This window comes from Equus przewalskii, chromosome 4 (genome assembly GCF_037783145.1).
Source record: "Equus przewalskii isolate Varuska chromosome 4, EquPr2, whole genome shotgun sequence".
In the NCBI taxonomy this organism is placed as follows: domain Eukaryota; kingdom Metazoa; phylum Chordata; class Mammalia; order Perissodactyla; family Equidae; genus Equus; species Equus przewalskii.
Window position 1 is genome coordinate 26,457,907 of NC_091834.1, and position 25,308 is coordinate 26,483,214.

Below are 25,308 nucleotides of genomic sequence, written 5' to 3' on the forward strand. Positions count from 1 at the left end.
TATCCTTTTTGATGCAATTGTAAATGAGATTGTTTTCTTAATCTCTCTGATAGTTCATTATTAGTGTATAAAGACACAGCTGATTATTGTATATTGATCTTGTATGTTGCAATTTTACTGAATTCATTTATTCTAACACTTTTCTTCTGTGAAGTCTTTAGGGTTTTCTATATATAATATCATGTCATCTGCAAATACATATTATTTTATTCCTTTCTTTCAGATCTGGATGCCTTTTATTTCTTTTTCTTGCCTAAACTCTCTGGCTCGGACTTCCAGTAGTATGTTGAATAAAAGTGATAAGAGTGCATATCCTTGTCTATGTGTCTGATAGATGTTGTCTAATCTTAGAGAAAAACCTTCCAGCTTTTTCCCATTGATGTTAGCTGTGGGCTTGTCATATATGGCCTTTATTATGTTGAGGTATGTACCTTCTATACCCACTGTGTTGAGAGTTTTTATCAAAATGGATGTTGATTTTTCTCCAATGCTTTTTCTGCATCTATTGAGATCATGTGATTTTCAACCTTCATTTTGTTAATGTGGTGTACCACATTGATTGATTTGTGGATGTTGAACCTTCCTTGCATCCCTGGGATAAATCCCACTTGATCATGGTGCATGAGTCTTTTGAGGTACTGTTAACTTTGGTTTGCTAATATTTTGTTGAGGATTTTTGTGACTATATTCTTCAGCGATATTGACCTTTAATTTTCTTTTTTTATAGTGTCCTTGTCTGGCTTTGGTATCAGGTTAATGCTTGCCCCATAAAAGGACTTTGGATGTGTTTCCTTTTCTTTTATTTTCAAAGAGTTTGAAAAGAAATGGTATTAATTCTTCTTTAAATGTTTGGTAGAATTCACCAGTGAAGTCATCAGGTCCTGGACTTTTTGTTAGGAGGTTTTTGATTACTGATTCAATCTTCTTACTGTGAATTAGTCTGTTCAGATCTTCTGTTATTCAGGAGTCAGTCTTGGTAGGTTGTATGTTTCTAGGAATTTATCCATTCCCTCTAGATTGTTCAATTTGTTGGCATATAACTGTTCACAGTAGTCTGTTATAATCCTTTATATTTCTGTGGTAGTGTATGTAACATCTCCTTTTTCATTTCTGATTCTGGCTAAAGGTTTCTCTATTTTATTTATCTTTTCAAAAAAAACAGCTCTTAGTTTCATCTTTTTTATTGTCTGTTTAGTCTCTGTTTCATTTATTTCCACTCTGATCTTTGTTATTTCCTGCCTTTTACAAATATTGAGCTTCACTTGTTCTTTTTCTGGTTCCTTGAGGCATAAATTTCGGTTGTCTATTTCAGATCTTTATTCTTAATGTAGGTGTTTATTGCTATGGACTTTCCTCTTAGAACTGCTTTGTCACTTCCCATAGTTTTGGTATGTTGTATTTCCATTTTCAGTGTCTCAAGATATTTTTTGATTTCTCTTTTGACCCATTGGTTGTTTAGTAGCATGTTGTTTAATCCCCACATATTTGTGAATTTTCTAGTTTTCTTCTTATAATTAATTTCTAGTTTTATACCGTTATGGTCAGAAAAGATGCTTGATATGATTTCACTCTTCTTAAATTTATTAAGACATTTTGTGGCTTAACATATTATCTATTCTGGAGAATGTTCCATGTGTGCTAGAGAAGAAATGTGTGATTTGTTGCTTTTGGATGGAATATTCTGTAAATGTCTGCTAAGTCCATCTGGTCTAATGTATCATTTACTCCGACGTTTCCTTATTGATTTTTTGTCTAGATAATCTATCCATTGACAAAAGTGGTGTATTGAAGTCCCTTACTGTTATTGTATTACTATCTATTTCTCTCTTTAGGTTGGTGAACATTTACTTTATATATTTAGTTGCTTCTATGTTTGGTAAATAAATATTTACAACTGTTACATCCTCTTGTTGGGCTGACCCTTTTATCATTATGTAGAGACCTTCTTTGTCTCTTATTACATTCTTTGTCTTCAACTCTTTTGTCTGATAAGTATAGCAACTTTCTTTTGTTTTCCATTTGCATGGAATATCATTTTCCATCCCTTCACTTTCAGTCTGTGTGTGTTCTTAAAGTTTCAGTGAATCTCTTGTAGGTAGCATAGAGTTGGATCTTCTTTTTTAATCCATTCATCCTTTTGTACAGAGAATTTGTACATGGACTAAATTCCATTTACATTTAAAGTAATAATTGACAGGTGTGAACTTATTGCCATTTTGTTAATTTTTTTCCAGATTTTTATAATTCGTTTCTTCTTCTTTTGGTCTCTTCCTTTGTGATTTGATGATTTTCTGTAGTGATATTCTTGGATTCCTTTCTTTTTATCTTTTACGTATCTACTATAAGGTTTTGCTGTGTGGTTACCATGAGGCTTACATAAAATATATTTATAATAGTCTATTTTAGGTTGATAACAACTTAAGTTCAAATACATTCTAAAACTCTACAGTTTTATTCTCTGCCAGACTTTATTTTTGAAGTCACAATTTATATCTTTTTATCTTGTGTTCATTAATAAGTTATTGTATTAAGTTATTTTTACTACATTTCTTTTAACATTCATATTAGATTTATAAGTGATTAACCCACCACCATTACAACATTAGATTTTTCTGACTTTAACTGTATATTTCCTGTTACCTGAGGGATTTATACTTTTATGTTTTCTCATTACTGATTAGTGCTGTTCCATTTCAGCTTAAATAAGTGCCTTTAACATTTCTTGTAAGGCCAGTATAGTGGTGATGAACTCTTTAGCTTTTGTTTGTCTGGAAAACTCTTTATCTCTCCTTCAATTCTGAATGACAATATTACCAGGGAGAATAATCTTGGTTGGCAGATTTTTTTCTTTTAGCACTTTGAATATATCATGCCACTCTCTTCTGGTCTGCAAAATTCTGCTGAAAATCTGCTGATGGTCTTAGAGAGATTCCCTTGTATGTAACAAGTTATTTTTCTCTTACTGCTTTTAAAATTCTCTCGTCTTTTACTTTTGACAATTTAATTATGTGTCTTGGTATGAATGTCTTTGAATTCCTCTTATTGGTAGCTCTCTAGGCTTCCTGGATCTAAATGTCTGTTTCTTTCCTCATGTTGGGGAAGTTTTCATTCATTGTTTCTTCAAATAAGTTTTCTGCCCCTTTCTGTCCTCTTCTTCTGATACTCTATAATGTGGATATTGATCTGCTTGATGTTATCCCATAAGTTGCATAAACTTTCTTCACTCTTTTTTCTTTTGCTTCTCTGATTGGATGAATTCAATTGTTTTCAAGTTTGCCGATCCTTTCTTCCACTTAATCTAGTCTGCTACTGAAACCTCTATTGAATTTTTCAGCATAGTTATTGTATTTTTCAGTTCTGTGACTTCCGTTTGCTACTTCCTTATATTTTCTATCTCTTTGTTGAGATTCACATTGTGTTCATGCATTGTTCTCATGACCTTGGTGAGCATCTTTATGACCATTATTCTGAAATCTTCACCATGTACAGTACTCTTCTCTGTTTCATTAAGGTCTGTTTGTAGAGTTTTACCTTGTTCTGTTGTTTGGAATATATTATTCTGTTTCTTCATTTCCTTGACTCTCTCCTGTCTTGGTTTCTGCACAAAAGATAAAACATCTACCTCTCCAGGTCTCGTGTAGGAGATGAACTTTATCATTCAGCCCAGTGTTAAGTCTTGATTGTATTTCAAACCTTAGTGACTCCCCACAGTTGAGGGTGTGCCTTTAACTGTCAATTTCCCAATGGGGAGGAATTAAGACAGCACATAGATGCAGGCTGATTGGAGGCTAGACCCTCAGGCAGCAGCTTTTAAAGTAGGCAAACAGACTCTTTCAGGGAAAGACTGGGAGATGGGCATTTCTGTCTGTTCCCTCTGTGTGGAGCTCTGGGGGGATAGCCAGTTAGGAACTGTTTGCTAGAGTGCTATGGTACCTGTGAATTCCAGTCCCAGTGGCCACCAGAGTCAAGTGGTAAAGAGGTGTAGCCTTTGGATGGCAGCCTCAAAAGCTGGGATACCATGTGTGCACAAGCTCCTTCCAGGGGGACGCCAGCAACCTGGAGTGGGTCAGAGGGAGAATGTGGAGGCACCTCCCATGTCTCCAGGAAAGAACACAGTCAGACACTAGATGTGTGCTGAATTAGAAGGCTTACCTTCTGGCAGGAGCTTTTAAAGTATGCAAATAGGCCTCCTTCAGGGAAAAACTGGGAGAGGAAATTTCTGTCTGCTCCTTCTTAGCTGAGCCCTGGGAAGATAGCCACAGCAAGTCCTCAAGAGCCCATTAAGAACTATTTCTTTGTCAGTCTTGTGGGTCTCCTGGATGCAAGCCCTACTAGGCTTTCAGAGCTAGTTTTGGGGTCCCATCCCTCAATAGGAAGTCTTAAAAGTTGGGGCACCAGATATTTAGTCAAAACTCTTCACTCCTCAGGGAGAAGCTGGGATCTGTGAGTTCCTTCCCAATTTTATGCCACTGTGCTGGGGTTGAAGCTTATGGCAAGAGTATAGCTCAGCCTTTCCTACCCCTTTCGATGTGGGTATTTTCTCATTTGTACAATGTGTAGGGTTTGCTCAGCTAGTTTCTGGATTTTTTCAGAGGGAGTTGCTCTGTTTATAGCTGTAGATTCAGTGTGTCTGTGGGATGAGGTGAGTTCAGGGCCTCCTGTGTCGTCATTTTGAACCAGAACCTCAATAAGTCACACTTTTATATCTTCAGGCCTGAATTCTCCTCTGACCTCTACATTCATTGATCACTACCACCTCTCCTTTCATATATCTCAGAAACATCTCAAACTTGCCCCAAAATATTATTTTTCTGAATGACACTTCTAGGAGTAGTGGATCAGATCAAAGACAAGTCATCTGTGATTCCTCCCTTTTTTCTCAAATCTAATCCATCAGCACATCTTCTTAACTCCAGTTTCAAAATATATCCCCAAATCTACTACTTTATGCTATCTCAGGTCCAAGTCATCATAACTTCTTGCCTAAACTCCTGCAAAAGCTGCCTCACTTGCCTCACTGCTTCTACTCTTGCCCTTTTGCAATCTCTCCTCTAAAAAGCTGTCTTCTTAAAACTATATATCAAATCCTTTCACTCCTTTCTTGAAATTTCTTATCACTCTCAAAACAAAAATCCAAATTTCTTACCAAGGCCTTATGTAGTCTGAAGCCCTGCTGCCTCTGCATCTTCATCGTCCTGTATTCCTCTCCCCTCCCCCACCACTCACTTTGCTCCAATAACACTGGCTTTCTCTGCAACAAGTCAAGGTGTTTACTATCTCAGGGCCTTTGCACTTGTTCTTTTCTTTGTTTAAATACTTTTCCCCTTAGGTAGGGTAACCAGATAAAAAACATGGTGCTCAGTTACAATTTCATTGCAGCTTTTAAAAAAAATTATTTTTTAGTAAATATATCACAAATATCTCACACGGAAGAGTAGCCCGATACATAGTAGGTGTGCAGTATTAAATAAATGTCTAGTAGGTACTCAGTAAAGTAGCACATATATTGATTGGTTAGAAGCACTGCAAATATAAAATACTAACTAAAAGGCATAACTGTCATTTCACCAGGAAGCCTCCCCAGTTCTGATTCGGTATTAACTTGATGGAATGGAAAATTAGCACACATACGAGAACCATTAATGTATTTAGGATGTATTTTGTCAAGGCAATTCTTATTAATATAAAGCACATCTTTATATTCTAGAAATGTTTTATGGAAAAATATTCTCTCTGGTTCTTATTCCATTGTTTTTACTTTTTACATTTTTAGGGGTTTTTTTTGTTTTTGGTTTCATTTCCTCTGTGTGACGATGAGATATGTCTGTTTTAGTTTGGGAGGTGGTAGTTTAGATAAGCTATTTGGAGTCCCTGAAGTCTGCATGTTAATTCACACTGAAAAATCTGCCTCTTCAGTTTCCTGATCACATTTTCTCAAGTGTTTCATCTGGTGCAACCACATATACTAAGACAAAATTATTCTGTGAAAGTAAATTGAGAGATATTCTAAAAACATTCTAAATTACAAACGCATAGATGCGGGAGAAACCTCAGCATTTTCTCTGTTTTAAAGAGACCAATCCCACTGACACGATGACCAGACAAATCAGCCTGACTTTTAAAGATTACTATAGCAAAAAATAACACATTGGTACCTTGTTTCAGTTTAACACATTAAAATAGAAAAAGGATGCAGTGCCAATATTATATATATTTATTTTAAAATATAAGAGACTACTTTTATTAGATTTCCTTCTAGGGACCTCTCTCAAAAGACTCTTAATAAAGATATCAACTTAGAATTCCTCATTTCTTTTTCCTTTTCCATTTCTCAATATTCATATGATTTTCCCCATGGCTTGCTTTTTAAGAACATGTATACTAGTAGCCAAAATCTCCTCAATTTTCTCTTGTTAAACAAGTCTTGCTAAACTCTTACTCTGCTTTTCTATTCCCAATCAGATCCTGGAACAACTAATTGCACATGTAAGAGCCAAATAATTTTTAATGTATTTAAATAAGTTTAGAAATAAATTTTCCCAAAGGAAAATTTTCTGGTCATTTGGCTAAGAAACTTTTGTACTTTCCTTCCTGAATTATAGTCATCATTAAATTCTCTTCAAAAGGTAAATCACTGGTGAAGACATCTGCCAAATAGAGGCTAACTTTTGAATTTAGATAGGTCTCTACTTAAGTCACCCCCAGCAGTTTCAAAGAAAATCTATATTTAAAATTATTTAGGCAGGTGGAACTACACAGTAACTCTTTTAATAGGAGTAAGATCCCTAACAAATAATTTGTTCTTCTACACAGCACCTTAACACGCTTATCACATTAACTCATGAGGTAGGTCGTATATTTGTTCAACTATTTATACATGTGTGTATGCATATATACACACATACAGATACATACATTTATGTATGCATATTCAGTTTTCATGTACCCAAGAACATGCTTTTATAAATTAAGTTTTGCATAAAATAATAAACTTCCTCAATGGCACTTATTATTGGATTGTTTTACTTTCTTCTTTGATAAATAAACCTCAGCTTTTTTATTTGTTTGCTCTTCTTTTGCTCTTCCTTACCACTTAGATCTTCAAAAAGCTTTTGTCAAAAGGTCTCATTTGAACACTTGTGTTTTAAAGAACTGCTCATGGTATGGGGCTTCATAATTGGATACTTATAATCTATATATCCTTTTTGAACTCCCCAGGGTACAAGGGTCCTAGCTTTGGAATGAGTCATTCTTTAGAGGATTAGGGAGATATCACCTGTTAGAAGACTTTAGAGATGACACCATCATCCCAGCTTTCCTGTGAGCAGAATCTAATCTACCACAAATTTCTAGTTATAGCCAGACTAACACTGAAGCTTGGATTTTGACCTTTATTAGTCCTCAGTGTGGGGAACAACTGTCAACTAAACTCTCAGTATTTTTTGTAATATTTTTTGTTACTTTTTCAACTTTCTTTTGTTTCAGAGAAAATGATACTTCCTTTGCTATCATATCAACAATCAAATAGCATAGACTGGATTTACTGTTCCATACTGCCAGCTGTTTTTAAATACCCAACCCTAGTCTTGTTAATGTAACATATATGTCATCTACATCATCTTCAAGACTACCCATTATATATTCCCCAAGGACACAGGAATATCAAGGAATCTCAGAGATGCTCTTTTCATCTTTCAAAGATAATTTCTTGGTAAATTTACAGTTATGGTGGGAAAGATATCATCACAGGAAAATTAAAAATTCTATTTTTTTGGGGGGGGCCTTAGATGAAAACTTATTTTAAAATTCATTGTTACCTATAGATTTTTAAGGCTAAGGTAAAAAGGGAGCTGACCTATTCAAAAGGAAGTTGACATTCAAAAGCACTTCTTCCCATTTTGGGGTCTGATTGATAGCCTATAAATCTTATCTAAAAATTCTGTGATTGATAGAATTAAGCTTTTGAATCACAGGTGAAAATATAGTGGATTTTTACACTATTCCTCACCTATAAAATATAACGTAATATTTTTTTTCCTTTATGTGCTGGTTTGCTCATTTCTAGTATCATCACAAATAGGGCCAAGTATAAAAAATATATTACTACACTTTTCATATGTAAATGGTGTGATTACCTATATAATTTTCTTTAAGGTATCAATTCTTTAAGGGATCAATAAAATTATATTTCAAATAGCTGCCTATATATCAATTTAAAAAATATGTCCATGGAGAGGGGTTATTTATTTTTGATCTTCTATTTTAATTATTAAAATAAGCTAGGTTTCCTTTACTTGGAATCTTTTGCTATGAATACCATTATTTTATTATCCTAAAACAAATTTTATTTTCTGAGATTCCCTGTGCTGTGCCATGTTTTCCCCCCTCTGATGATCTCATTCCATTCATAGTAACGACCACATCTCCACCTAGTGGTTTCCTAATCAATGAATACCTGGACAGCAGTGAAGAAAGAACACAGCAAAAGTTGCTCTAGCAACAACAATCAGGGTAACTCCAAAGCATCAGAAAAAAAATTGCAAAACTGTAAATGAAACCTGAACACAAACTCAGGCTCTAAAATATCTGTTTAGTAGTATTGACTATAAAATCCAGAAACTTGTCAAAAGGCTAATAAATAATGATAATTTTGGCCTAGAGAATGTAAGTAATATTAAACCAAATAAACTTAGAAACTGGAAGCACTCCTAATAAAATATTTCACTAAGAATATCAATATTTTTGGAGTAAAAAAAATCTAAAAAGTTTAAACCATATTTCTTAAAAAAGAAAAGAAAAATTAGAATGATTGACAGAATTTCTTAAATAATGCATGATAAAATGAAATGGTTCATTGATTTTATGGTAGCATTTTTTGAAAATAAATTGAGAAGACCAGCTGTAATAATTGTCCTTAGGGTATTTGTCTTTGGTAAAAGTAAGACATCATGGAGCATGTATAATATTTTTTTCCACATTAACTTAATCCTTATGCAAAACCTATCGAGAAAATACTGATTTTTAAATAAATAGGACACATATGCTCTGTTGAGGATAAGAAACTTATGCAACCTTTGAAATCAGCTCTTTACAAAACAACATTAGTAGTAGGATTTTAATAACCTGGTTTCATGACATTTATTATAGTGGATTTAAGGATACGGATTATTTTTTTAAATTTCAAGCCAAAAACAAAAACAAAGAAAAATTAGAGAAAGTGACTGACCATCCACACCATATGAAAACTTGCAGTAAAATGAAGATAGGAGCTGACATCATGGTACAGGCACGACTCGTTGTGCATATAAGTTGATCCTATTAATAACGGGCAAAGTAGCAAGTACAGGAAAAGGAAAGAAAACACAAAAAAGAAGACATACAAGATGAGATTTCATGCAATTTGCTTGCAGTTAGCAGTTTATGTGAGCCTCCATCCAGAGCAGATTCACAGTGACCATTGCAAACAAGCATTACTAAAATATTCCACTGCTGAAGAAACACCAGACATTATTAGCACAGTAAGCTACTGAGCAAGAGTTGTACTTTCACACACAATCTACTGTATAATTTATAGGAATTGTTGGAAATTTTTGTCTTAGTCAAGTCTTTTTAAGCCTTGGTCAAAAGATAGCATCTCCTAGAGTGACTCTAGCAGACTATTATTTTAGGGAATAGGGTTTCTATATGATCTTTAAAATTCATCTGAGTGAATTTAATGTCTTTGGTGATAAATAGTTGATGCGTGAGTTTCCCTAATAAGTGACACTACCTTTGGGCCAACATACAACATTCTTTAGGGAATGATTTTACACAGGCAAAACTCCTGAACGTATGGTAGAACAACAGAAGTCCTCATATCTGGATTTTATTTAAGTCTAATTGGGTAAAATGGAAAAAAAAAAAGACAACGTAGCTGCAGCTTTGAATCACTTTCCCAATCAAAGAAGAATGATCAATAGTCCTCACAGAGATAACTAGAATTTACTGACTAAAACATCTTGCTTTTTTAGTCCTATTTCCCATCACTGATTTTATTTCTTCTTTGCTCCACTCCTAATTTATATTACCTAATTGCATAATATGTATCTGTGGAAATGCTTTATTTTTTCTGTGACAAATGTGGGTCGTGTACATAGTAGGTAAATCTATTCTAAATAAATAATAAAAACCTCTATAAGTGCACACTAATCAATACATGATCTGACATGTTTTTAGAATAAGCATTTCATAAGATGATAATGCTCCATGTTTGCATGCTCATTGGTTTGTTCAAGCCACTTAATGCAAAGGCAGACCTTGAAGAATCAGAATTGGGGAATATTATATTTAAACTTTGTTTTAAAAAGTAAGGAGCCAGCCCTGGCAGCCTAGTGTTAACCACTTAGTGTTCCACATGCTCTGCTTAGGTGGCCCAGGTTTGGTTGCTGGGCGTGGAACTACACTAGTCTTGTCAGTGGCCATGCTGTGGCAGCAGCTCACATACAAAAAGAGGAACATTGGCAGTGGATGTTAGCTCAGGGTGAATCTTCCACAGCAAAAAAAAAAAAAAAAAAAAAGGCAGAAATTTTTATATGGCATTTATGTTTGAGAATAAATTAAAGTTTCTAAATTAAAATAATTTTAAATGCATAAATCTGATTAAATATACAGTAAGTCAGCATAGTATTTATTAAAAGAAGACAGCTGACCTATAGGAAAAGCAGTGGTCATCTTTAGATAATATACATTAAATACGCTTCGTAAAATGTTATCAACTTAACCCTATGTAATAGACCTTGTCTAATTTCAAACAAAATAAAAATAAATTAATACCATTAAGAGAAATAATACAAATCTAATGTGTAAACGAATCAGAAACCATGTAAAAAAAAAAGAAGAATTAGGAAACAATAGGACAATAGCTGTTTAACAGGCTTTTAAATACACTGAATAAGGACTAAACACAAACTAGTAAAAATATAACAAAAATAACTTTTATATCTTCAAGATTGGATTATAATGAAAGTAGGCAACTCATATAGCATAAATAACATTTACTGTTAGTTATGTTAATATAAAGTCCTTAAAATCATTGGATTTGTGACCTTAGATTGTTAGTAAATTGATCAGAATTGTGTTTGAAAGTACAATTTCTGTGGGAAGGACAGATAGGAGAAGCGATTGTTAAGCTTATGCTAACCATAAAAAATATTGAAATGAAAAATCTATCTACCAGCAAGTACTATGGTTTAAGACATTATGTTTGAGCTAAAATTGCAATTTGTCTCTTTAAATTCTTGTGGTCAATGACCATTGAGCTATGGTATTTTAATAAAGTAAACATTCGGTCTTACCAGGACATTGTTATCAAAGCAGACATCAGGCCCTTTTCGATATCTGGGTTGCTTAACCATATCACAGGGGTCTGGACCATCAGCTAAAGAAACTTGTTAAGGAATATCAAGTTAGTTTTTCTCACAATATTAAAAAAATATAATGCAATATATTTATTTCCCAAAGCCAGCAAGAGATACCTATGTCATTACGCTAGTCCAACACAACCAGTTCAAGCACTTAGGAATTTAATAAACTAAATTGCCACAAATTTTCTCCTGTCAGACGAGGGGCTGTATGAAGAAATGAATTCTTTTTTATTTTTACTGCACATAGCATGGTCCCTGGCACACAAGAACTACTCAGTAAATATTTGTAGAATATTAGTGGATGAAATGCACAAATGATGCAGAGTATAAGATAGGGGCCTACATGTAAAACATAGCATAAGAGAGGACCAAGGTGCCTCCTATTTAGCAAGACAGAAATATAAACTAATTTCTAATAATAAACATCAATTCCAAACATAGGTGAGGACTATTTTTAATGGCAAAAATTACAGCCATTTTACAGAACCTCTGCCTACAATGCTTTAATAATCATTGCACTGTCATTTAGCATTTTACTATCAGAAGTAGTTTTAGTGTTACTGCCATTGCAGTTGTAGCATATGACAGGATTTCCTTCTTTTCTTTAAGGCTGAATGGTATTCATTGTAGGTATATATCATATCCAGCTCCATTTTTGATGACTGACTGTTGACAGCTTTCAAGCTACATTACTCCCTTTCCCTTCTGCCCCACATCTGGGCAACCTGATAGGGAAAACCGAGTGCTCCTTCCTTTGGCACGACCTGGAAGTTCAAGCCCATAAGTCCCAGCTAGCATAGACAAAAACTCAGCACTACTCCTCACCCACATATCAATCCCCAAGCCAGCTGTTCCTCCCTGCTCTCTCAAGCCATCTTCAGATCTACTTGGGAACCTGCACTGCTCTTTCCACAAAGCCTCATTATGCAAGTAGGAAGCTTTTCACACTCTCGGTGCATGTGTAGCATCATTTGTCTTGACATCCAAGCCAAATTTTGCGTGAGGGGTCCTTTCTGCCTCTGTGAGGTGATTGTAGCACTCTATAATATTTTTTTCTTTAAAGCATAAACAATGTGACAAGGTTAAAAATGCATTACTTTAAGATGGCTTTCTGTTCCGAACATCGCCGACATCAAAGGATACAAGTCTGCTCTGCTTGGATGAGCAGTCGTGTGTCACAGGGGCAAGTCCCTTTGCTCTCAACCATTATGAATATTAAGTTGGTGTTCATAAGTTTTTCTACATGAAAGATTCTGCAAAATAAATATTTAAAAATCACAGAAAATGAACATTATCTTTTGGGAAAAGAATAAAAGTATTTCAAATATTCTCACATATTTAACTGAAAGACAGAATATGACCTCTTGAAACACAAAGAATCACCAATGCAAACAGTAAAATAGAAGGAGAATGATTTCAGAAGAGAAAGATTATCATGTTTTACCATTTATCAGCATGCACATATTACCTCTCTCAAATGAATACAAAAAAATTGCAACAGGTGTTTTAAGTGTGACTTTTGTTTTTTAAGTGTTAGTCCTCAATGCAAAGCAAGTACTATTTAGTTGTTGAAACTCATAGAAAAAGTGTTTTATTTTACATGTTTAAGAAATTGTGGGGGCTGGCCCTGTGGCCGAGTGGTTAAGTTCACATGCTCCGCTTCAGCGGTCCAGGGTTTCACTGGTTTGGATCCTGGGCGCTGACATGACACTGCTCATCAGGCCATGCTGAGGCGGCGTCCTACATAGCACAACCAAAACGATCTACAACTAGAATATACAACTATGCACTGGGGGGTTTTGGGGAGAAGAAGAAAAAATAATATTAACAATAATAAAGAAAAAAAGCAAGAGGAGATTGGCAACAGATATTAGTTCAGGTGCCAATCTTTAAAACAAAAAAAGGAATTGTGGTATTTATCACTGAAAGTATGCCAAAGTTGCCTTACTTTATAGATAAGAAAACTAGGACCATGAAAATGGCTAAGCAGGGGCTGGCCGGGTGGCACAGTGATTAAGTTCGCACCTTCCGCTTTGGCGGCCCGGGGTTCACAGGTTCGGATCCTGGGTGCAGACATGGCACTGCTCAGCAAGCCATGCTGTGGAAGGTGTCCCACATATAAAGTAGAAGAAGATGGGCATGGATGTGAGTTCAGGGCCAGTCTTCCTCGGCAAAAAGAGGAAGATTGGCAGCAGATGTTAGCTCTGGGCTAATCTTCCTCAAAAAAAAAAAAAAAAAAAGGCTAAGCGTCTTGCCCAAACTAATGGCAGAATTAAAGTGCTATTCATCAAACTTTCTGTGAAGAGGGAAATGATTTCTGCTTTGTCAAATATGGTAAACAATTGCCACCTGTGGTTACTGAGCACTGAAATGTGATTAGTGTGATTGAGGTACAAAATTTTAATGTTAATTAATTGTAGTTGATAATTGAAATAGCACCTGTGGCTGCTAACTACTGAGTTGGACAACACAGATATAGACAGAATCAAGGGCTTTAAATTCCATGCAGTGTTTTTTCCACATCTTATGCTGCTCTGCCTTCTTTAGCAACCAAGATAAAAATGTAAATCTGTCAGTAAAGAGTAACTTCTTTATGATTATACACTTTCAAAGAAGGGGGATTTTTTTTCTTTCTTCCTCACTGAACTTGGGACACAGCATAAAGCAAATCAAAAGAAGCCATGATTCAACTTAATATCTTGATTACATTGATCTTTACATTCTACTTTAACTTTGCTATTACTGGATGTCAGGTAATGAAAGGCCCAAGGACTCTGAAACTCTTTTTCACGTATCCATTAAACAATTCTGTTTCCTGAAGTTGACAGCCTGATATGCTAATCTCTAAACAAGATGGTCTGTTTTTTCTGAGTTCATCCATGACTCCTCCCCTTTCCTCTCATTGTCATATCCTCGAACTCCTCCTAGGACACAGAGGTTTGCTAAAATAAGTCATAAAAACATACTGACCACATCTATTAAAAATTCATGCAAGTTTAACTTAACCCCTTCCTGAAAGTATTTTTTTTAATTGTTATAAACTTCTTTTCTGAATCCCGTAGCAATGAAGTATTCCAGCCCTTTCACCTGCTCAGATTACCTCACCTCCTCATATTTCCCCTTCTCTGTATTAATGTTTCTTCTAGAATAATCTGGCCTCAGTCACTAAAAACAAAGTGTCCCAACTCTGTGCCTTGTAAACTGTGACTTTCTGCTCCATTCTCAGGGATCCTGTGACATGAATTATCACTTTCCTTTCAAGACTCAATAATCGCCACCTTGCCTTTCTCCCCTATCCCATTACAACCAAATTAAATTCTCCATCTCTTCCCAAAAAGTTTTCAAGATGTTTTATCAATACTGATGTCTAACAGTAGCTTTGACCTTAGGAAATGATCTCCTAGTTCCTTCAGTTTAAAATAAAAGATACATACAATTCTAAATTTATTGAAGACTAGAAATAAAACAACACCCTCCCCACCCCGAACATCTTTTGGAGAACCTGTTTAGTGACCACAGGTAAAAAGAAATATTTGGCTTAAAATTAGAATTACTTGTATAATTAACTCTAATCAACTTTATATAGGAAGGTTTTTTGTCTGGGTTCTTTTAGACAAAAAATACATTAAAATATAATCAAATTTCCCTATGTTCTCCCTAAAAGTGGGTGTGATTATTGTGATAATATAATTATTATTATAGTTGAAGGGACTACAACTTATCAAAGTTAGCATTAATTTAAAAAACTGTAAATTTTAAAAACCTACACAGAAACTGAGGATTTCTGATGTTTTCAACTTAAAACTGTTACTCATATCTCTGTCTTGAACAAGAATCTCCATTATTTCTGTAATGATTATAAAAGTGAATACAATTTTTAGTGAAATAAGACTAGTCTAGAAATATAGAAACAAATTACCTGGAACAGTTTCCACAGTCTAATACACCACTGAATGATTTGCTATCATTATCGAAGAAATACTGGGTTTGTTCAGTAATGCAACTCTGCTTTGACAGAGAGGCCGTAAAATCATCCTCTTCCATCTCAACTGTGGAGAAAACAAGGGCCATCATTATGAGAGGACACTACAGTCAGTCCCCTGGAGCCTTCATTTCTCAGGGAGCAAAATAAATGTCTAAGGGCAGGTGCCTCGACTGGCTTGTTTGCTGCTATATAATATAGAGGCAGCCCTAACAGGTACCCAATAAATATCAATAGAAAAAATTAATTCAAATACAACTGAAAAATGGAGGCCAATGTGGCCTGGGAAAGTTTCTAAAGCGTTAGGAAAGTTTTGAAAAGAAGATTTCAACCTACAAAAGAGTCAAGTGGACAAACTCTCTCTCCTACACTTCCTCTCTGAGTTTATAGAACTCAGCACAACCAAAAAGAAAATTTTAATGGTCATTATGACAATATCTGAGCATTTACCTACCTGCCTCAAGAAGTCGTGGGAACGTCAAACTCAAGAGAAGTTGCTGTAGAATCGACCTGGATTTTAAATATGAATAATTATTGATAAAAATCTAGATATTTTCCTTTATAAATTATATAATAAAAACCTGAGTATTTTTGCATATACACATAAACACATATTTCTTTTTCGAAAAAACTGAGAATTTGCTAACAGAAAGTTTAGGAGCATTTTATATAAGTATTTCTTAAATTATACAAAACATCGTAAATTTTTCTGTAAAAGTCATGAAGTTGGATGTGTTCATGACCAAGAGAAGGAGGCACATATATGTTTGAAGAGGTGTAATATGAAATGACATTGTGGAAAAGTGGTAACTCTAAGAGAGAGAAAGTCAACAGTTCAGTGCATAGGTTTCACATTAAGGATTTTCTCCTTATTTTAGTTTTTAAAACTCTGTGATGGAAAAAAGATGACTTTGTGCCATGAGTTTGCACACTGTTTACTTTACAATATAGAATATATTTGTAAGTACATAATGTGACATTCATGAAATAAAATATACATATTATATATAGGGCATATGACGTGTTTTGGTTTTATAATAAATGGTGAGTAAGCCAAATATTAGTATAAAATCATCTGGATCTGAGTTTAGGGAAAAAAAAGGCAGGCGGTGGTTGGGGAGGAGAGAGATTATGGCCAGAAAATGGCATAAAGGAAATCAAATATTTTCGGATTACTGTGAGATTTAGAAAACCTATGTAAATTAATATATAAATATCACTGTCACTTCAGAAAGCACCATTTTCACTATTTTTTTCAGAAAAATAGGAGTTTTAATCTAAAATCTTTGCTACTTTAATAAAATGGTATAATTATTTAATTTTAGCTAGGAAAACCTCAACATCAAATGTTATAGATTAATCTACATAGAATAAGGCCTTGCCAATACAGTTGGATAATGATACAAAAGAAAGGAAGAAAGGAGGAAAGAAAGGGTGGCAGGGAGGGAGAGGGGGAGGGAGAGAATGCATCCCAGATACAACAGGAGATTTAGTTACTTGACTGACCAGAACCAAACAATGACAAATTTGATCTTCCAGACTATCCACAGCGCCTCAATGAACAGTTTAAATGTCTTATTTCCATAGGTGGCAGGGTATAGGTGAGGGGGCATGAAGGAGGTAGGCAGGGTAGAATCAGTAAAAAGAAAGAATTAGATCCCTTTCAGCAAAATGATGCCTCTAAAACTATGTCAGCCTTTGTATGAATAGCAAGGAGGTAGAAAGATAAGTCAACATGCCATGATTTTGATCAATGAAGACATCTAATTTGGACATTGAAACCAACAAACAGCAACTTTTTATAGATCAGTACACCTAAAATTTAAGGAATTGAGTATAATATTAAAAAAACATGACAAGAGTTTAAGGAGATCTATAGAAAAAAGAAGCCTCTGAAGAGGCTGAAGTTTGCATAACCATAAAATTGTTTTCATATGAAAAATTGAGTAATTGTAACAGTTTTACAGTGACCACTTAAGAAAAACTATTTATAAATATTACCAATATGTGCTATGAGAAATGAAAAAAAGAAACTCCAAGAATAATTACTTACATGTCACAAAATCTGTATTTTCACCAAATTCTTTACTATTTCACAACACCTTTCTCTCATTACCAATAAAACTACAATTTTGACTTACCAGGCAGCAGCAGTGGCCCACCAGCCAATCTGTAATATGTCCGCTATTGATGGCTATAAAATATGATACAAAGCCATTACATTAGTCTACACTGAGCATGCCTTTGAGAGAAAGGGATGAGTTGGATATTACTGACCACATATGCTGAGCGATGCCCTGCTCCTTGTTTTGGTGTAGCTCCAGGTTCACACACTGACTGATAATCATAAGATTTGTTGAAAGCATAAACTGATATATTAACCAGGTGTCTCATCAAACTTGGATCAATCTCTCCAAAAAATCTTCCAATCTGGTACAGAAAAAAATGATAAACTTTCAAATGTAAGCCAAATATTAACACCTGAATCAGTACGATGAAAAGAAATAACACAAAGAAACTGAATTAAAACCACTCAGGAGCTTAAAAACAAAAGCAAGGAATAAACCTGTATACGACACTCCAAAAGAACTCAAATGAGATTAGGCGTTCTCATTTCTCAGAGGCTCTGTGTGATATTTGTGGAAGGAATGGACGGTTTACTTAGTATTAAGGTCACAATCAAATGCCTCCTGAGAAGAGAAAAGTAGCATAAATAAGAGAAATGGGTGGGACTAGAAAACGAAAAGGAACTTGAAGGGCCTGTGATGACCTGCACCTAGTCCCATCGAAAGGGGGAACGTCTAGGCTAATCAACTCCAGCCCATAAACACTGTCAGTTAGGAGAAAGGTCAGTGTTGAGAGGTTTTTTCCCTTTTCTTTTTAAGAGAAGCCAGAAATGTAGATTCAGAAATGAAATTAGTTGGCAAGTAATTCTAATTTGTTTAAAATCCTGTATGAGCCAAATAACCTATGTGCTGCCAATCTGCAAATTTGGGACTAGAAATTTCATCAGTTTCAAGTCAGCCATGTATTAAGTCAGACATTACTAATTAATTAATATGTGACACTGAGAGATCAAAAATAAAAAGTTCACATCATGTTAAAATTCTTAACTCTATAGTTTAATAGTAACTGTTAGTACCAGAAAGTAAACTCAACTAACAAATACCAAGAAAAACTAGATTTAATATGCATTTCTTAATGGTTTATATGGTATTTAGCACTTTAAAATTTATTTTATGACAGAAATAAAGCAACTCATCAATTTCTATAATGGTTTTAAGGAGTTTCGTAACGTTGATCAGGGAAACACACTTTGGTAACAGTGCTTCTCTCCCACTTTAGGTACATACCTGGTTAGTATAATCATCATGATTTGCCATCAAAAGAAACCCACCATCATCTAAAATCACACAATCCATTACCTATAAAAATAAAAATGACAGTTAACACATTTTTAGGAAGGTTAGGAGACTGCATTATCATTATTCCATTATATGTAGATGATTATAACAATAAAATTAGGAAAGAAATTCAAATGACTATCTTCTCTTGAACATATATGATCTAGAGATTCTGATGAAATAAATGAAGGGCATGCGCTGATGCATATTAAACCCTCAGGGCTGGATATTCCACCACCATCCATCTAGTTAAAACTACCAGCTCACTCTGAACAAATCATAAGAACAAATCAGAAATAATTTTTTGCCACTCTAAGGTCAACTAAATGATCCAGGAAATTGGATAGACCAAAATATTTAATAATGTATACTTATTTTATTATTTTAAACACATACTTGAGATTTTGACAGGAAAGATATTTTTAAAAATACATTTTAGTCGCTATGCTTCAGACTAAAAAAAAAGAAAAAACAGCAGAATGAGGATATATATAACTATTTTACACTAAAAATGTTTGGTTGGATAAATTGAAATCAAAAAGCAGAAAGCAAAACAAAAAATGCCTGTGACTGAGGAAAAAAATCATTCATCCTGAACTGAAGAATAAATTCCCACGCAGTTTAAATCATGTTTAAATGCATGAATCACTTTAAAAATATTTATTGTATAAAATCACGATTAAAAACATTGTTTTCAGAGTTGGTGACATACGCATTCTATTTTCCTAATGTAGAAGCAACTTGCTAAAACCTTTGCTCTAAAAACAGTCTTTATAGTCTACATAAAATAGACAAGCTATAAAAAGACTTAAAATTATTGGCTATAATTTCGCACAACTAGAAGTGATAAAATGATATGAACTCCCTACCTCCCTTGGAATATGCACACACACATAAAAAGATTAGAAGAAAATAGTGGAATTCATCCTTCTGATTCATTCTTAGAATAATTTATCTACTATTATTCTCAGAGCATCTTCAACTTTTGAGCAAAAAATTCATATTTGCTTTTTCATCTTCTCAAACAGAAATAGAAATAGAAAACAATGTAAAATCCAATCTATGTAAATGGAACATTATGATGAATTATATAATTTCAAGGTTTAGTTCCAAAAATTTTCTCATCACTATAAATACATTGTGAACAAATTCAGAGAAAGTACAAAAGATGAGGGAAGATTGCATTGATAACCAATAAGGATGCTTTGGTTAGAAACTTCCCATGTAGGAACAGAGCTAAAGGTAAGTATGTACAAAAGAACATAACACAATTAAGATTCAAGAGAATACAGTCCATACTAATATGGCTTTTTTATACCTTCCAATAATATATGAATTTTTTTAAAAATAAAAGCATTTAAGATTAGTAAATAAAAGCATATAATTCAAACTCTTATTTATGAATTATTTCCCAATGCCTTAGAATAATTTCTTTTAGCCTTTGATTAAAATTCCTGTATTTTTTTAATCACTGAAGTCTTAGCAAGAGTAATACAAGAAAAAATTATAGTTAATTTTATTTTAAAGTTTTCTTACATCACTGTTTCTTTTGCAGTCACAAACTGGACCAGCACACTGAAAAACAAAAATACAGTTATCACCTCACATTTTATAAAACATTGGATTTTAATTATAGTCATTAATTATTACCATGTAACAATTAGAAAATTTAGACTAATTTTTTGATGATAAAAGGGCAAATGACAATCTAGTCCATAATAAAAAAAGATAATTGCTTTATCTTTAAAGTTAGAAAATATCAATGAACAGATATCTAAACTAGCATTTCAAATTATAATATTGAGATATTTTTCTTTTTATTGTTTATCAATTTACTATTTAAACAGAAAATTTTTAACAAATAGAATTTCATAATTATGCTTCAATGTAGTGGCACTGAAAATTTATTTTGCCTCTGCGTAAGACTTTACTTTTATTATTTGCATTTAAGATTTTTAAGTGTAGCTACGAATTTTTATTAAAAAAATTATCTTACCGGATCCCTGATTGATGTTTTGGTGAAATTCTCTATCCAGGAATTTACATCAATTTTAATTCCAACAACTGAAAAATTATGTAAAGAAAAATTGACACATACATTTAAAAAGTGTAGTTATGATTTTACATATCTATTTTTCCTCTCACATTTGAAAACTCCTCGTAGGCAAACGTAAGTTTCTTGAGATTAAAAAAGGACATTAAAAAGTTGATTCGAATTAATTTAAAAGGCTGCAATTTTAGTTAGCTACAATATAATATTTGCTCCATGATAATTCAGATATTTTATACAATAGCATTAAAATTGGGTTGAATATAAAAACATTATATTACAGAGATATATATCTTGGGGTTTTCATTAAGAAATAATGCTAATAGCTCTTAAACTATTAAACAAACTTCATTTATAATCAAAACAGTTTATTCATTTCCCACAATCTGGCCAATTAACTAATATAGATAGTAAGCCAAAAAAAATTGATAGTGACAGGATATAGCCTTATAGATATGAGGTCATTCAGTGGAATGTTTTAGGAGGCTTCCCTAACCCGACCAATGCATGCAGTTTAAGAAATGTTTGTTGAAGAGTAGGTCGATGAGTGGTTGGGAGAGTGGGTAAATGAAGGAGTAACTTAGAGGAACAACTGTGAGTAAATGAGCAAATGAGTGAATGAAGAAAAGGATGAATGAATTAGTAAGTGATGGAAGAAATCTATATAGTTGAATCACTGTGGGGTAAAACTGCCCTCAGGTGCAGGAAGGCAATTTATCTATCTTCTCAATCTGGCTTAATATATGCTTTTTTAAAATTCAAACAATACTGAATCATACAGTGAAAAAAATTTTTTACTTTATTTGTATCCACTCATTCCAGCCTGCTTCCAATTCTCATTGATGCATTTGTTTTGTTTTCTTGTTTGATTTGTTTCATTTTACCAAAAAAGTCGTTTTCCTATTTTATTGTTGTTTTTTAAAAATAGATTCCTACCTAATTCTTTTTAACAGAGACATAGTATAGATATGCCATAATTTATCTTTTCTCCCAATGATGGAAATTTAACTTTCCATGTTTAAGTTATTACAAATATACACACCCTTGGTCGTATAGCCTTTTGTGTATTTGAAAGTATCTTGGAGGATGGGCTTGTACAGTGCAATTGCTGGATCAATCCAGCATTTAGGATTTTGATATATGAAACTAAATTAACTCCATAAATTTGTGTCAACAGTGTATAAACACAGCACTTGTTTGACAATAACTCAACTCTATAACATATCAATTTTATTTTACCCCCAATCTCATAGGTAACTAAGTGTACTTTTTAAAATTTGCAAGTCTTTGACTTTATTTTGGCTGAAGCTTTCTGATGGCCTTCCTGATAAGCACTGCCAGTTTTTAATATAAACATTAGGTCACCGTTAATTTTGGTGATGTGTATGTGTACAATATATACGCTTACCTGCAGGTTTAAGAAGTTTTCCTTGGATATATATTTCCACAGCTTTGCTTACCATGATGCCTGATTCATAAGCACCAGGTCCACTTTCTAAAAAAAAAGAAAAACAGAACTATAAAAATCCTATATAAATAAATCAAATAATATTGAGTTTATTTTGATAGGTACAAGTAGATAGCATTTTGCTTAAATATTCTAGCATAGATATGTCATAAAGAAGTCTGTGGTCTCCTCTTTTCTCTTCTTCCTCTGTACACCAGGCTAACTGAAGTATCCATGAAGTATCCATGAATTACATTACATTAATTACATTAATTGACTTTGGGTTGTGAAGGAATTATTCATCTTGGCTACATTGAATTCATAATAAAATGGATTCATGACTAATCTCAGCCTCATGACATTTGCTAAAATATTGAGGAGGCTGCTGAAGTGAAGTGGAAGGATTGCTCTTAGATTCCCAAAACTGCCTTTGCATTTCAGACAATATATTTGCCCTGGGCAAAACTTTAAAATTCTCCGAACTTCAGTTTCACCACTTGTGAAACTGAGGATAAATAATACCTACCCTCAGAGAGAGGTTGAGGGATTAAATGAGAAAGTTTTGGGCAAGGAACCCAATGATATATTATAAAATATGGGCTTTTGCTAATTTTTATAAATAATATATTTAGCTAAAACCAACTAAAGGTGGAGTAAACTGATTAGTTACATTTTAAAAAATTTATTAAACATTCTTCAATATATTCACAGTTTGTGAAATGAAGGATTATCTACATGTGTTTCTATGTATTATGTATGCCTGTAGGTATGCTGTCTCTATGTTGATGGATGACTGTTTCTTGTGTGTGCATTTTACCTCCTCAAGTCAATGGATGCTTGTGTCTTTGCAAAGTCGTACATGTAGTATATGCTTAATAATAACTATTCTGAGCAATTAACTTAAAATATATTGTTTTGGGGTAAAGCGGGTAGTAGCAGTAATTTATTTTTTTAAAAAAGGGAACTGAGAAGGCTGAATTCCAATGTAATACTTACTGTTAAAGTAGGGAGCCGTGAAAACATAGTTATCATTATCAAGACTCCTTTTATAGAAGCTGTCCTCATATGTTTCTGGGTTTTCTTGCCAATTTTCTCCAGCCCTAGGGAGGAAATGGTTTGTCATTTTTATTCTTTAATCTACCTGATAACCTATTTTTCCCTTTGGGGACATTGTCGAACTTTACAGACATGTCTACATCTCTGGTATGTTTAAAGAAGTTAGTGGTAATTGATGGTGTAAATGATACTCCTTACTAAGCAATACATCAGCATAGATTTATAAAGGACCAGAAAAAGCTGACTCCTAGTTTTACTCTGCCATTTACTAGCCAGGTAATTACGGACAAGTCAGTTCAGAAGTCAATTATTATTGATAAGCCTACCTAGCCCACCTTATGGACTGTTCAGAAGATAAACAGAGAGAACATCCAGTGAAAACAATGACGTGCTATGCAAATATTGCCACTAGGCTATGACCATGACGTTCATTTAACTAGGTCAGCTTGTGTCTACAAAGAAAGATCTCTTAAATTTTGTAGTATGTATGACAAGCAAAAGTGTCACTGAAGAATCATATAATAGCATATTTAAAGAAAGAGAGTATTTTAATAACATAAGTACTTTAAACGACTTCAATGTGATCTACTAATAATCGGTTTCTCTGAAGAATGGCTTCCTTATACAGTAATGTACAGATCCTTGGAGTAGTCTTTTGCAATTTACTGATTTTTATAGATATTATTTGAACTTACTCTTTGGGATAAACTCGGGTAATCCCACCATCAGTCACAACAAACCGCGCTTTCACTCCCTTGCTGGAACAGAAGACGGATGAAGGGAATTTTTTATTTAACTTACTCTTTGTAAGATATTAATTTAGGTGTTGGTGATACAAAGAGAAATAAAATGAGTTCCTAAAATAAAGGAAGCCAAAGTAAATACATCAATAAATGCAAACTATATTTTAACAGTTAAAATATCTAAGAAATAAGTAAGTAAAGGGAGGATGCTTAAAGAAGACATCTCATAGGAAATAATGATATAGCTGCATTTTGAAGATAGAAGGGGAGTTAAGAGAGATGACAGAAAGCAGGAAGACATTGAACGTAGAGAGAAGAGTATGTTTAAGGGAAAGCTAGTGAAGAGTGATAGTATTTGGTGTAATAAAAGCATAAGGCGAGAGCTGAGAAACAATAGGAAGTGAAGTTTCAAGCACAAGTTTCTTAAGAGTGGTCAGCTCATGAATGATCTTGAAATTCATGCTGGAGAGCTTCAACTTTATCCTGAAGTTAAAACTGCATTTTAAAAGAAGACTCTGGTTAGTATGTATTGTATGGAGAACAGATGGGACTGTGGGGAGAGGAATGGGAAGCACCAAAGGCAGAACAATCAGCTGCTGTAATTTCTTAGACGGGGGAATTGTGACCTTGAGTCTGAAGAAGGGGGGAAAACATTGCTGGAAGAAATACTAGCATTTGGTAATTGATTGGAAATGGTGTGGAGAAGAGACTGTAAATGAGGATCACAGGTTTCTCAGTTTCTTGACTGGGTATATGGTAGTGCTATCAGAAAGCCAACTGGACATTCGCTAGAAACCCTATTTTACCGCAAACACTGAAACACACACAAATACCTATTTAATTTGGTTTATCCACATTGTAATGTATATACCTGTAAAGTTGAGTAATGGCAGATGTTAGTCCTGACACACTCCCACAACTGAAAATGCAACTTGTCAAGAATTGCAAAATGATTTTCTTGAGAAATTGTTTTAAAGATAAATAATAAACTTGAAACTTATGAGACCTATTTCACAAAAATTTCCAAGAGAGAAGCTAAATGGAAATGCAGAATATATATTTTTTATTAATAAGAATAAATACTTACATGTTTTTCTGCTTACTCCAGTAATTTTGGACAAGTTCATTTGTAAAGCCTGCATCCAGCAAGACTCTATTAATCAAATTCGTGTTACCTAACAGAAAAAGGATAGCCTCAATTACACCCACACAGTTTTTTAATTA

At 33.8% G+C, this 25,308-nt stretch overlaps 1 protein-coding gene across 18 annotated transcripts in view; it reads right to left on the reverse strand.

The window, feature by feature from the left end:
* The window catches only part of CACNA2D1 (calcium voltage-gated channel auxiliary subunit alpha2delta 1), a 515,258-nt gene that overhangs the window by 9,598 nt on the left and 480,352 nt on the right, over window positions 1-25,308 (reverse strand). For all 18 annotated transcript variants that reach the window (XM_070617290.1, XM_070617294.1, XM_070617291.1 and 15 more), the window contains 13 exons: window positions 25,172-25,259; window positions 24,037-24,099; window positions 23,282-23,385; window positions 22,247-22,333; window positions 20,785-20,852; window positions 20,325-20,363; window positions 18,738-18,809; window positions 17,662-17,814; window positions 17,526-17,578; window positions 15,839-15,894; window positions 15,322-15,451; window positions 12,546-12,655; window positions 11,334-11,416 (listed from right to left, as the gene is read on the reverse strand). In XM_070617290.1, coding sequence (XP_070473391.1) covers window positions 11,334-11,416; window positions 12,546-12,655; window positions 15,322-15,451; window positions 15,839-15,894; window positions 17,526-17,578; window positions 17,662-17,814; window positions 18,738-18,809; window positions 20,325-20,363; window positions 20,785-20,852; window positions 22,247-22,333; window positions 23,282-23,385; window positions 24,037-24,099; window positions 25,172-25,259 — 1,106 coding nt within the window. The remainder of the gene's footprint in view (window positions 1-11,333; window positions 11,417-12,545; window positions 12,656-15,321; window positions 15,452-15,838; window positions 15,895-17,525; window positions 17,579-17,661; window positions 17,815-18,737; window positions 18,810-20,324; window positions 20,364-20,784; window positions 20,853-22,246; window positions 22,334-23,281; window positions 23,386-24,036; window positions 24,100-25,171; window positions 25,260-25,308) is intronic.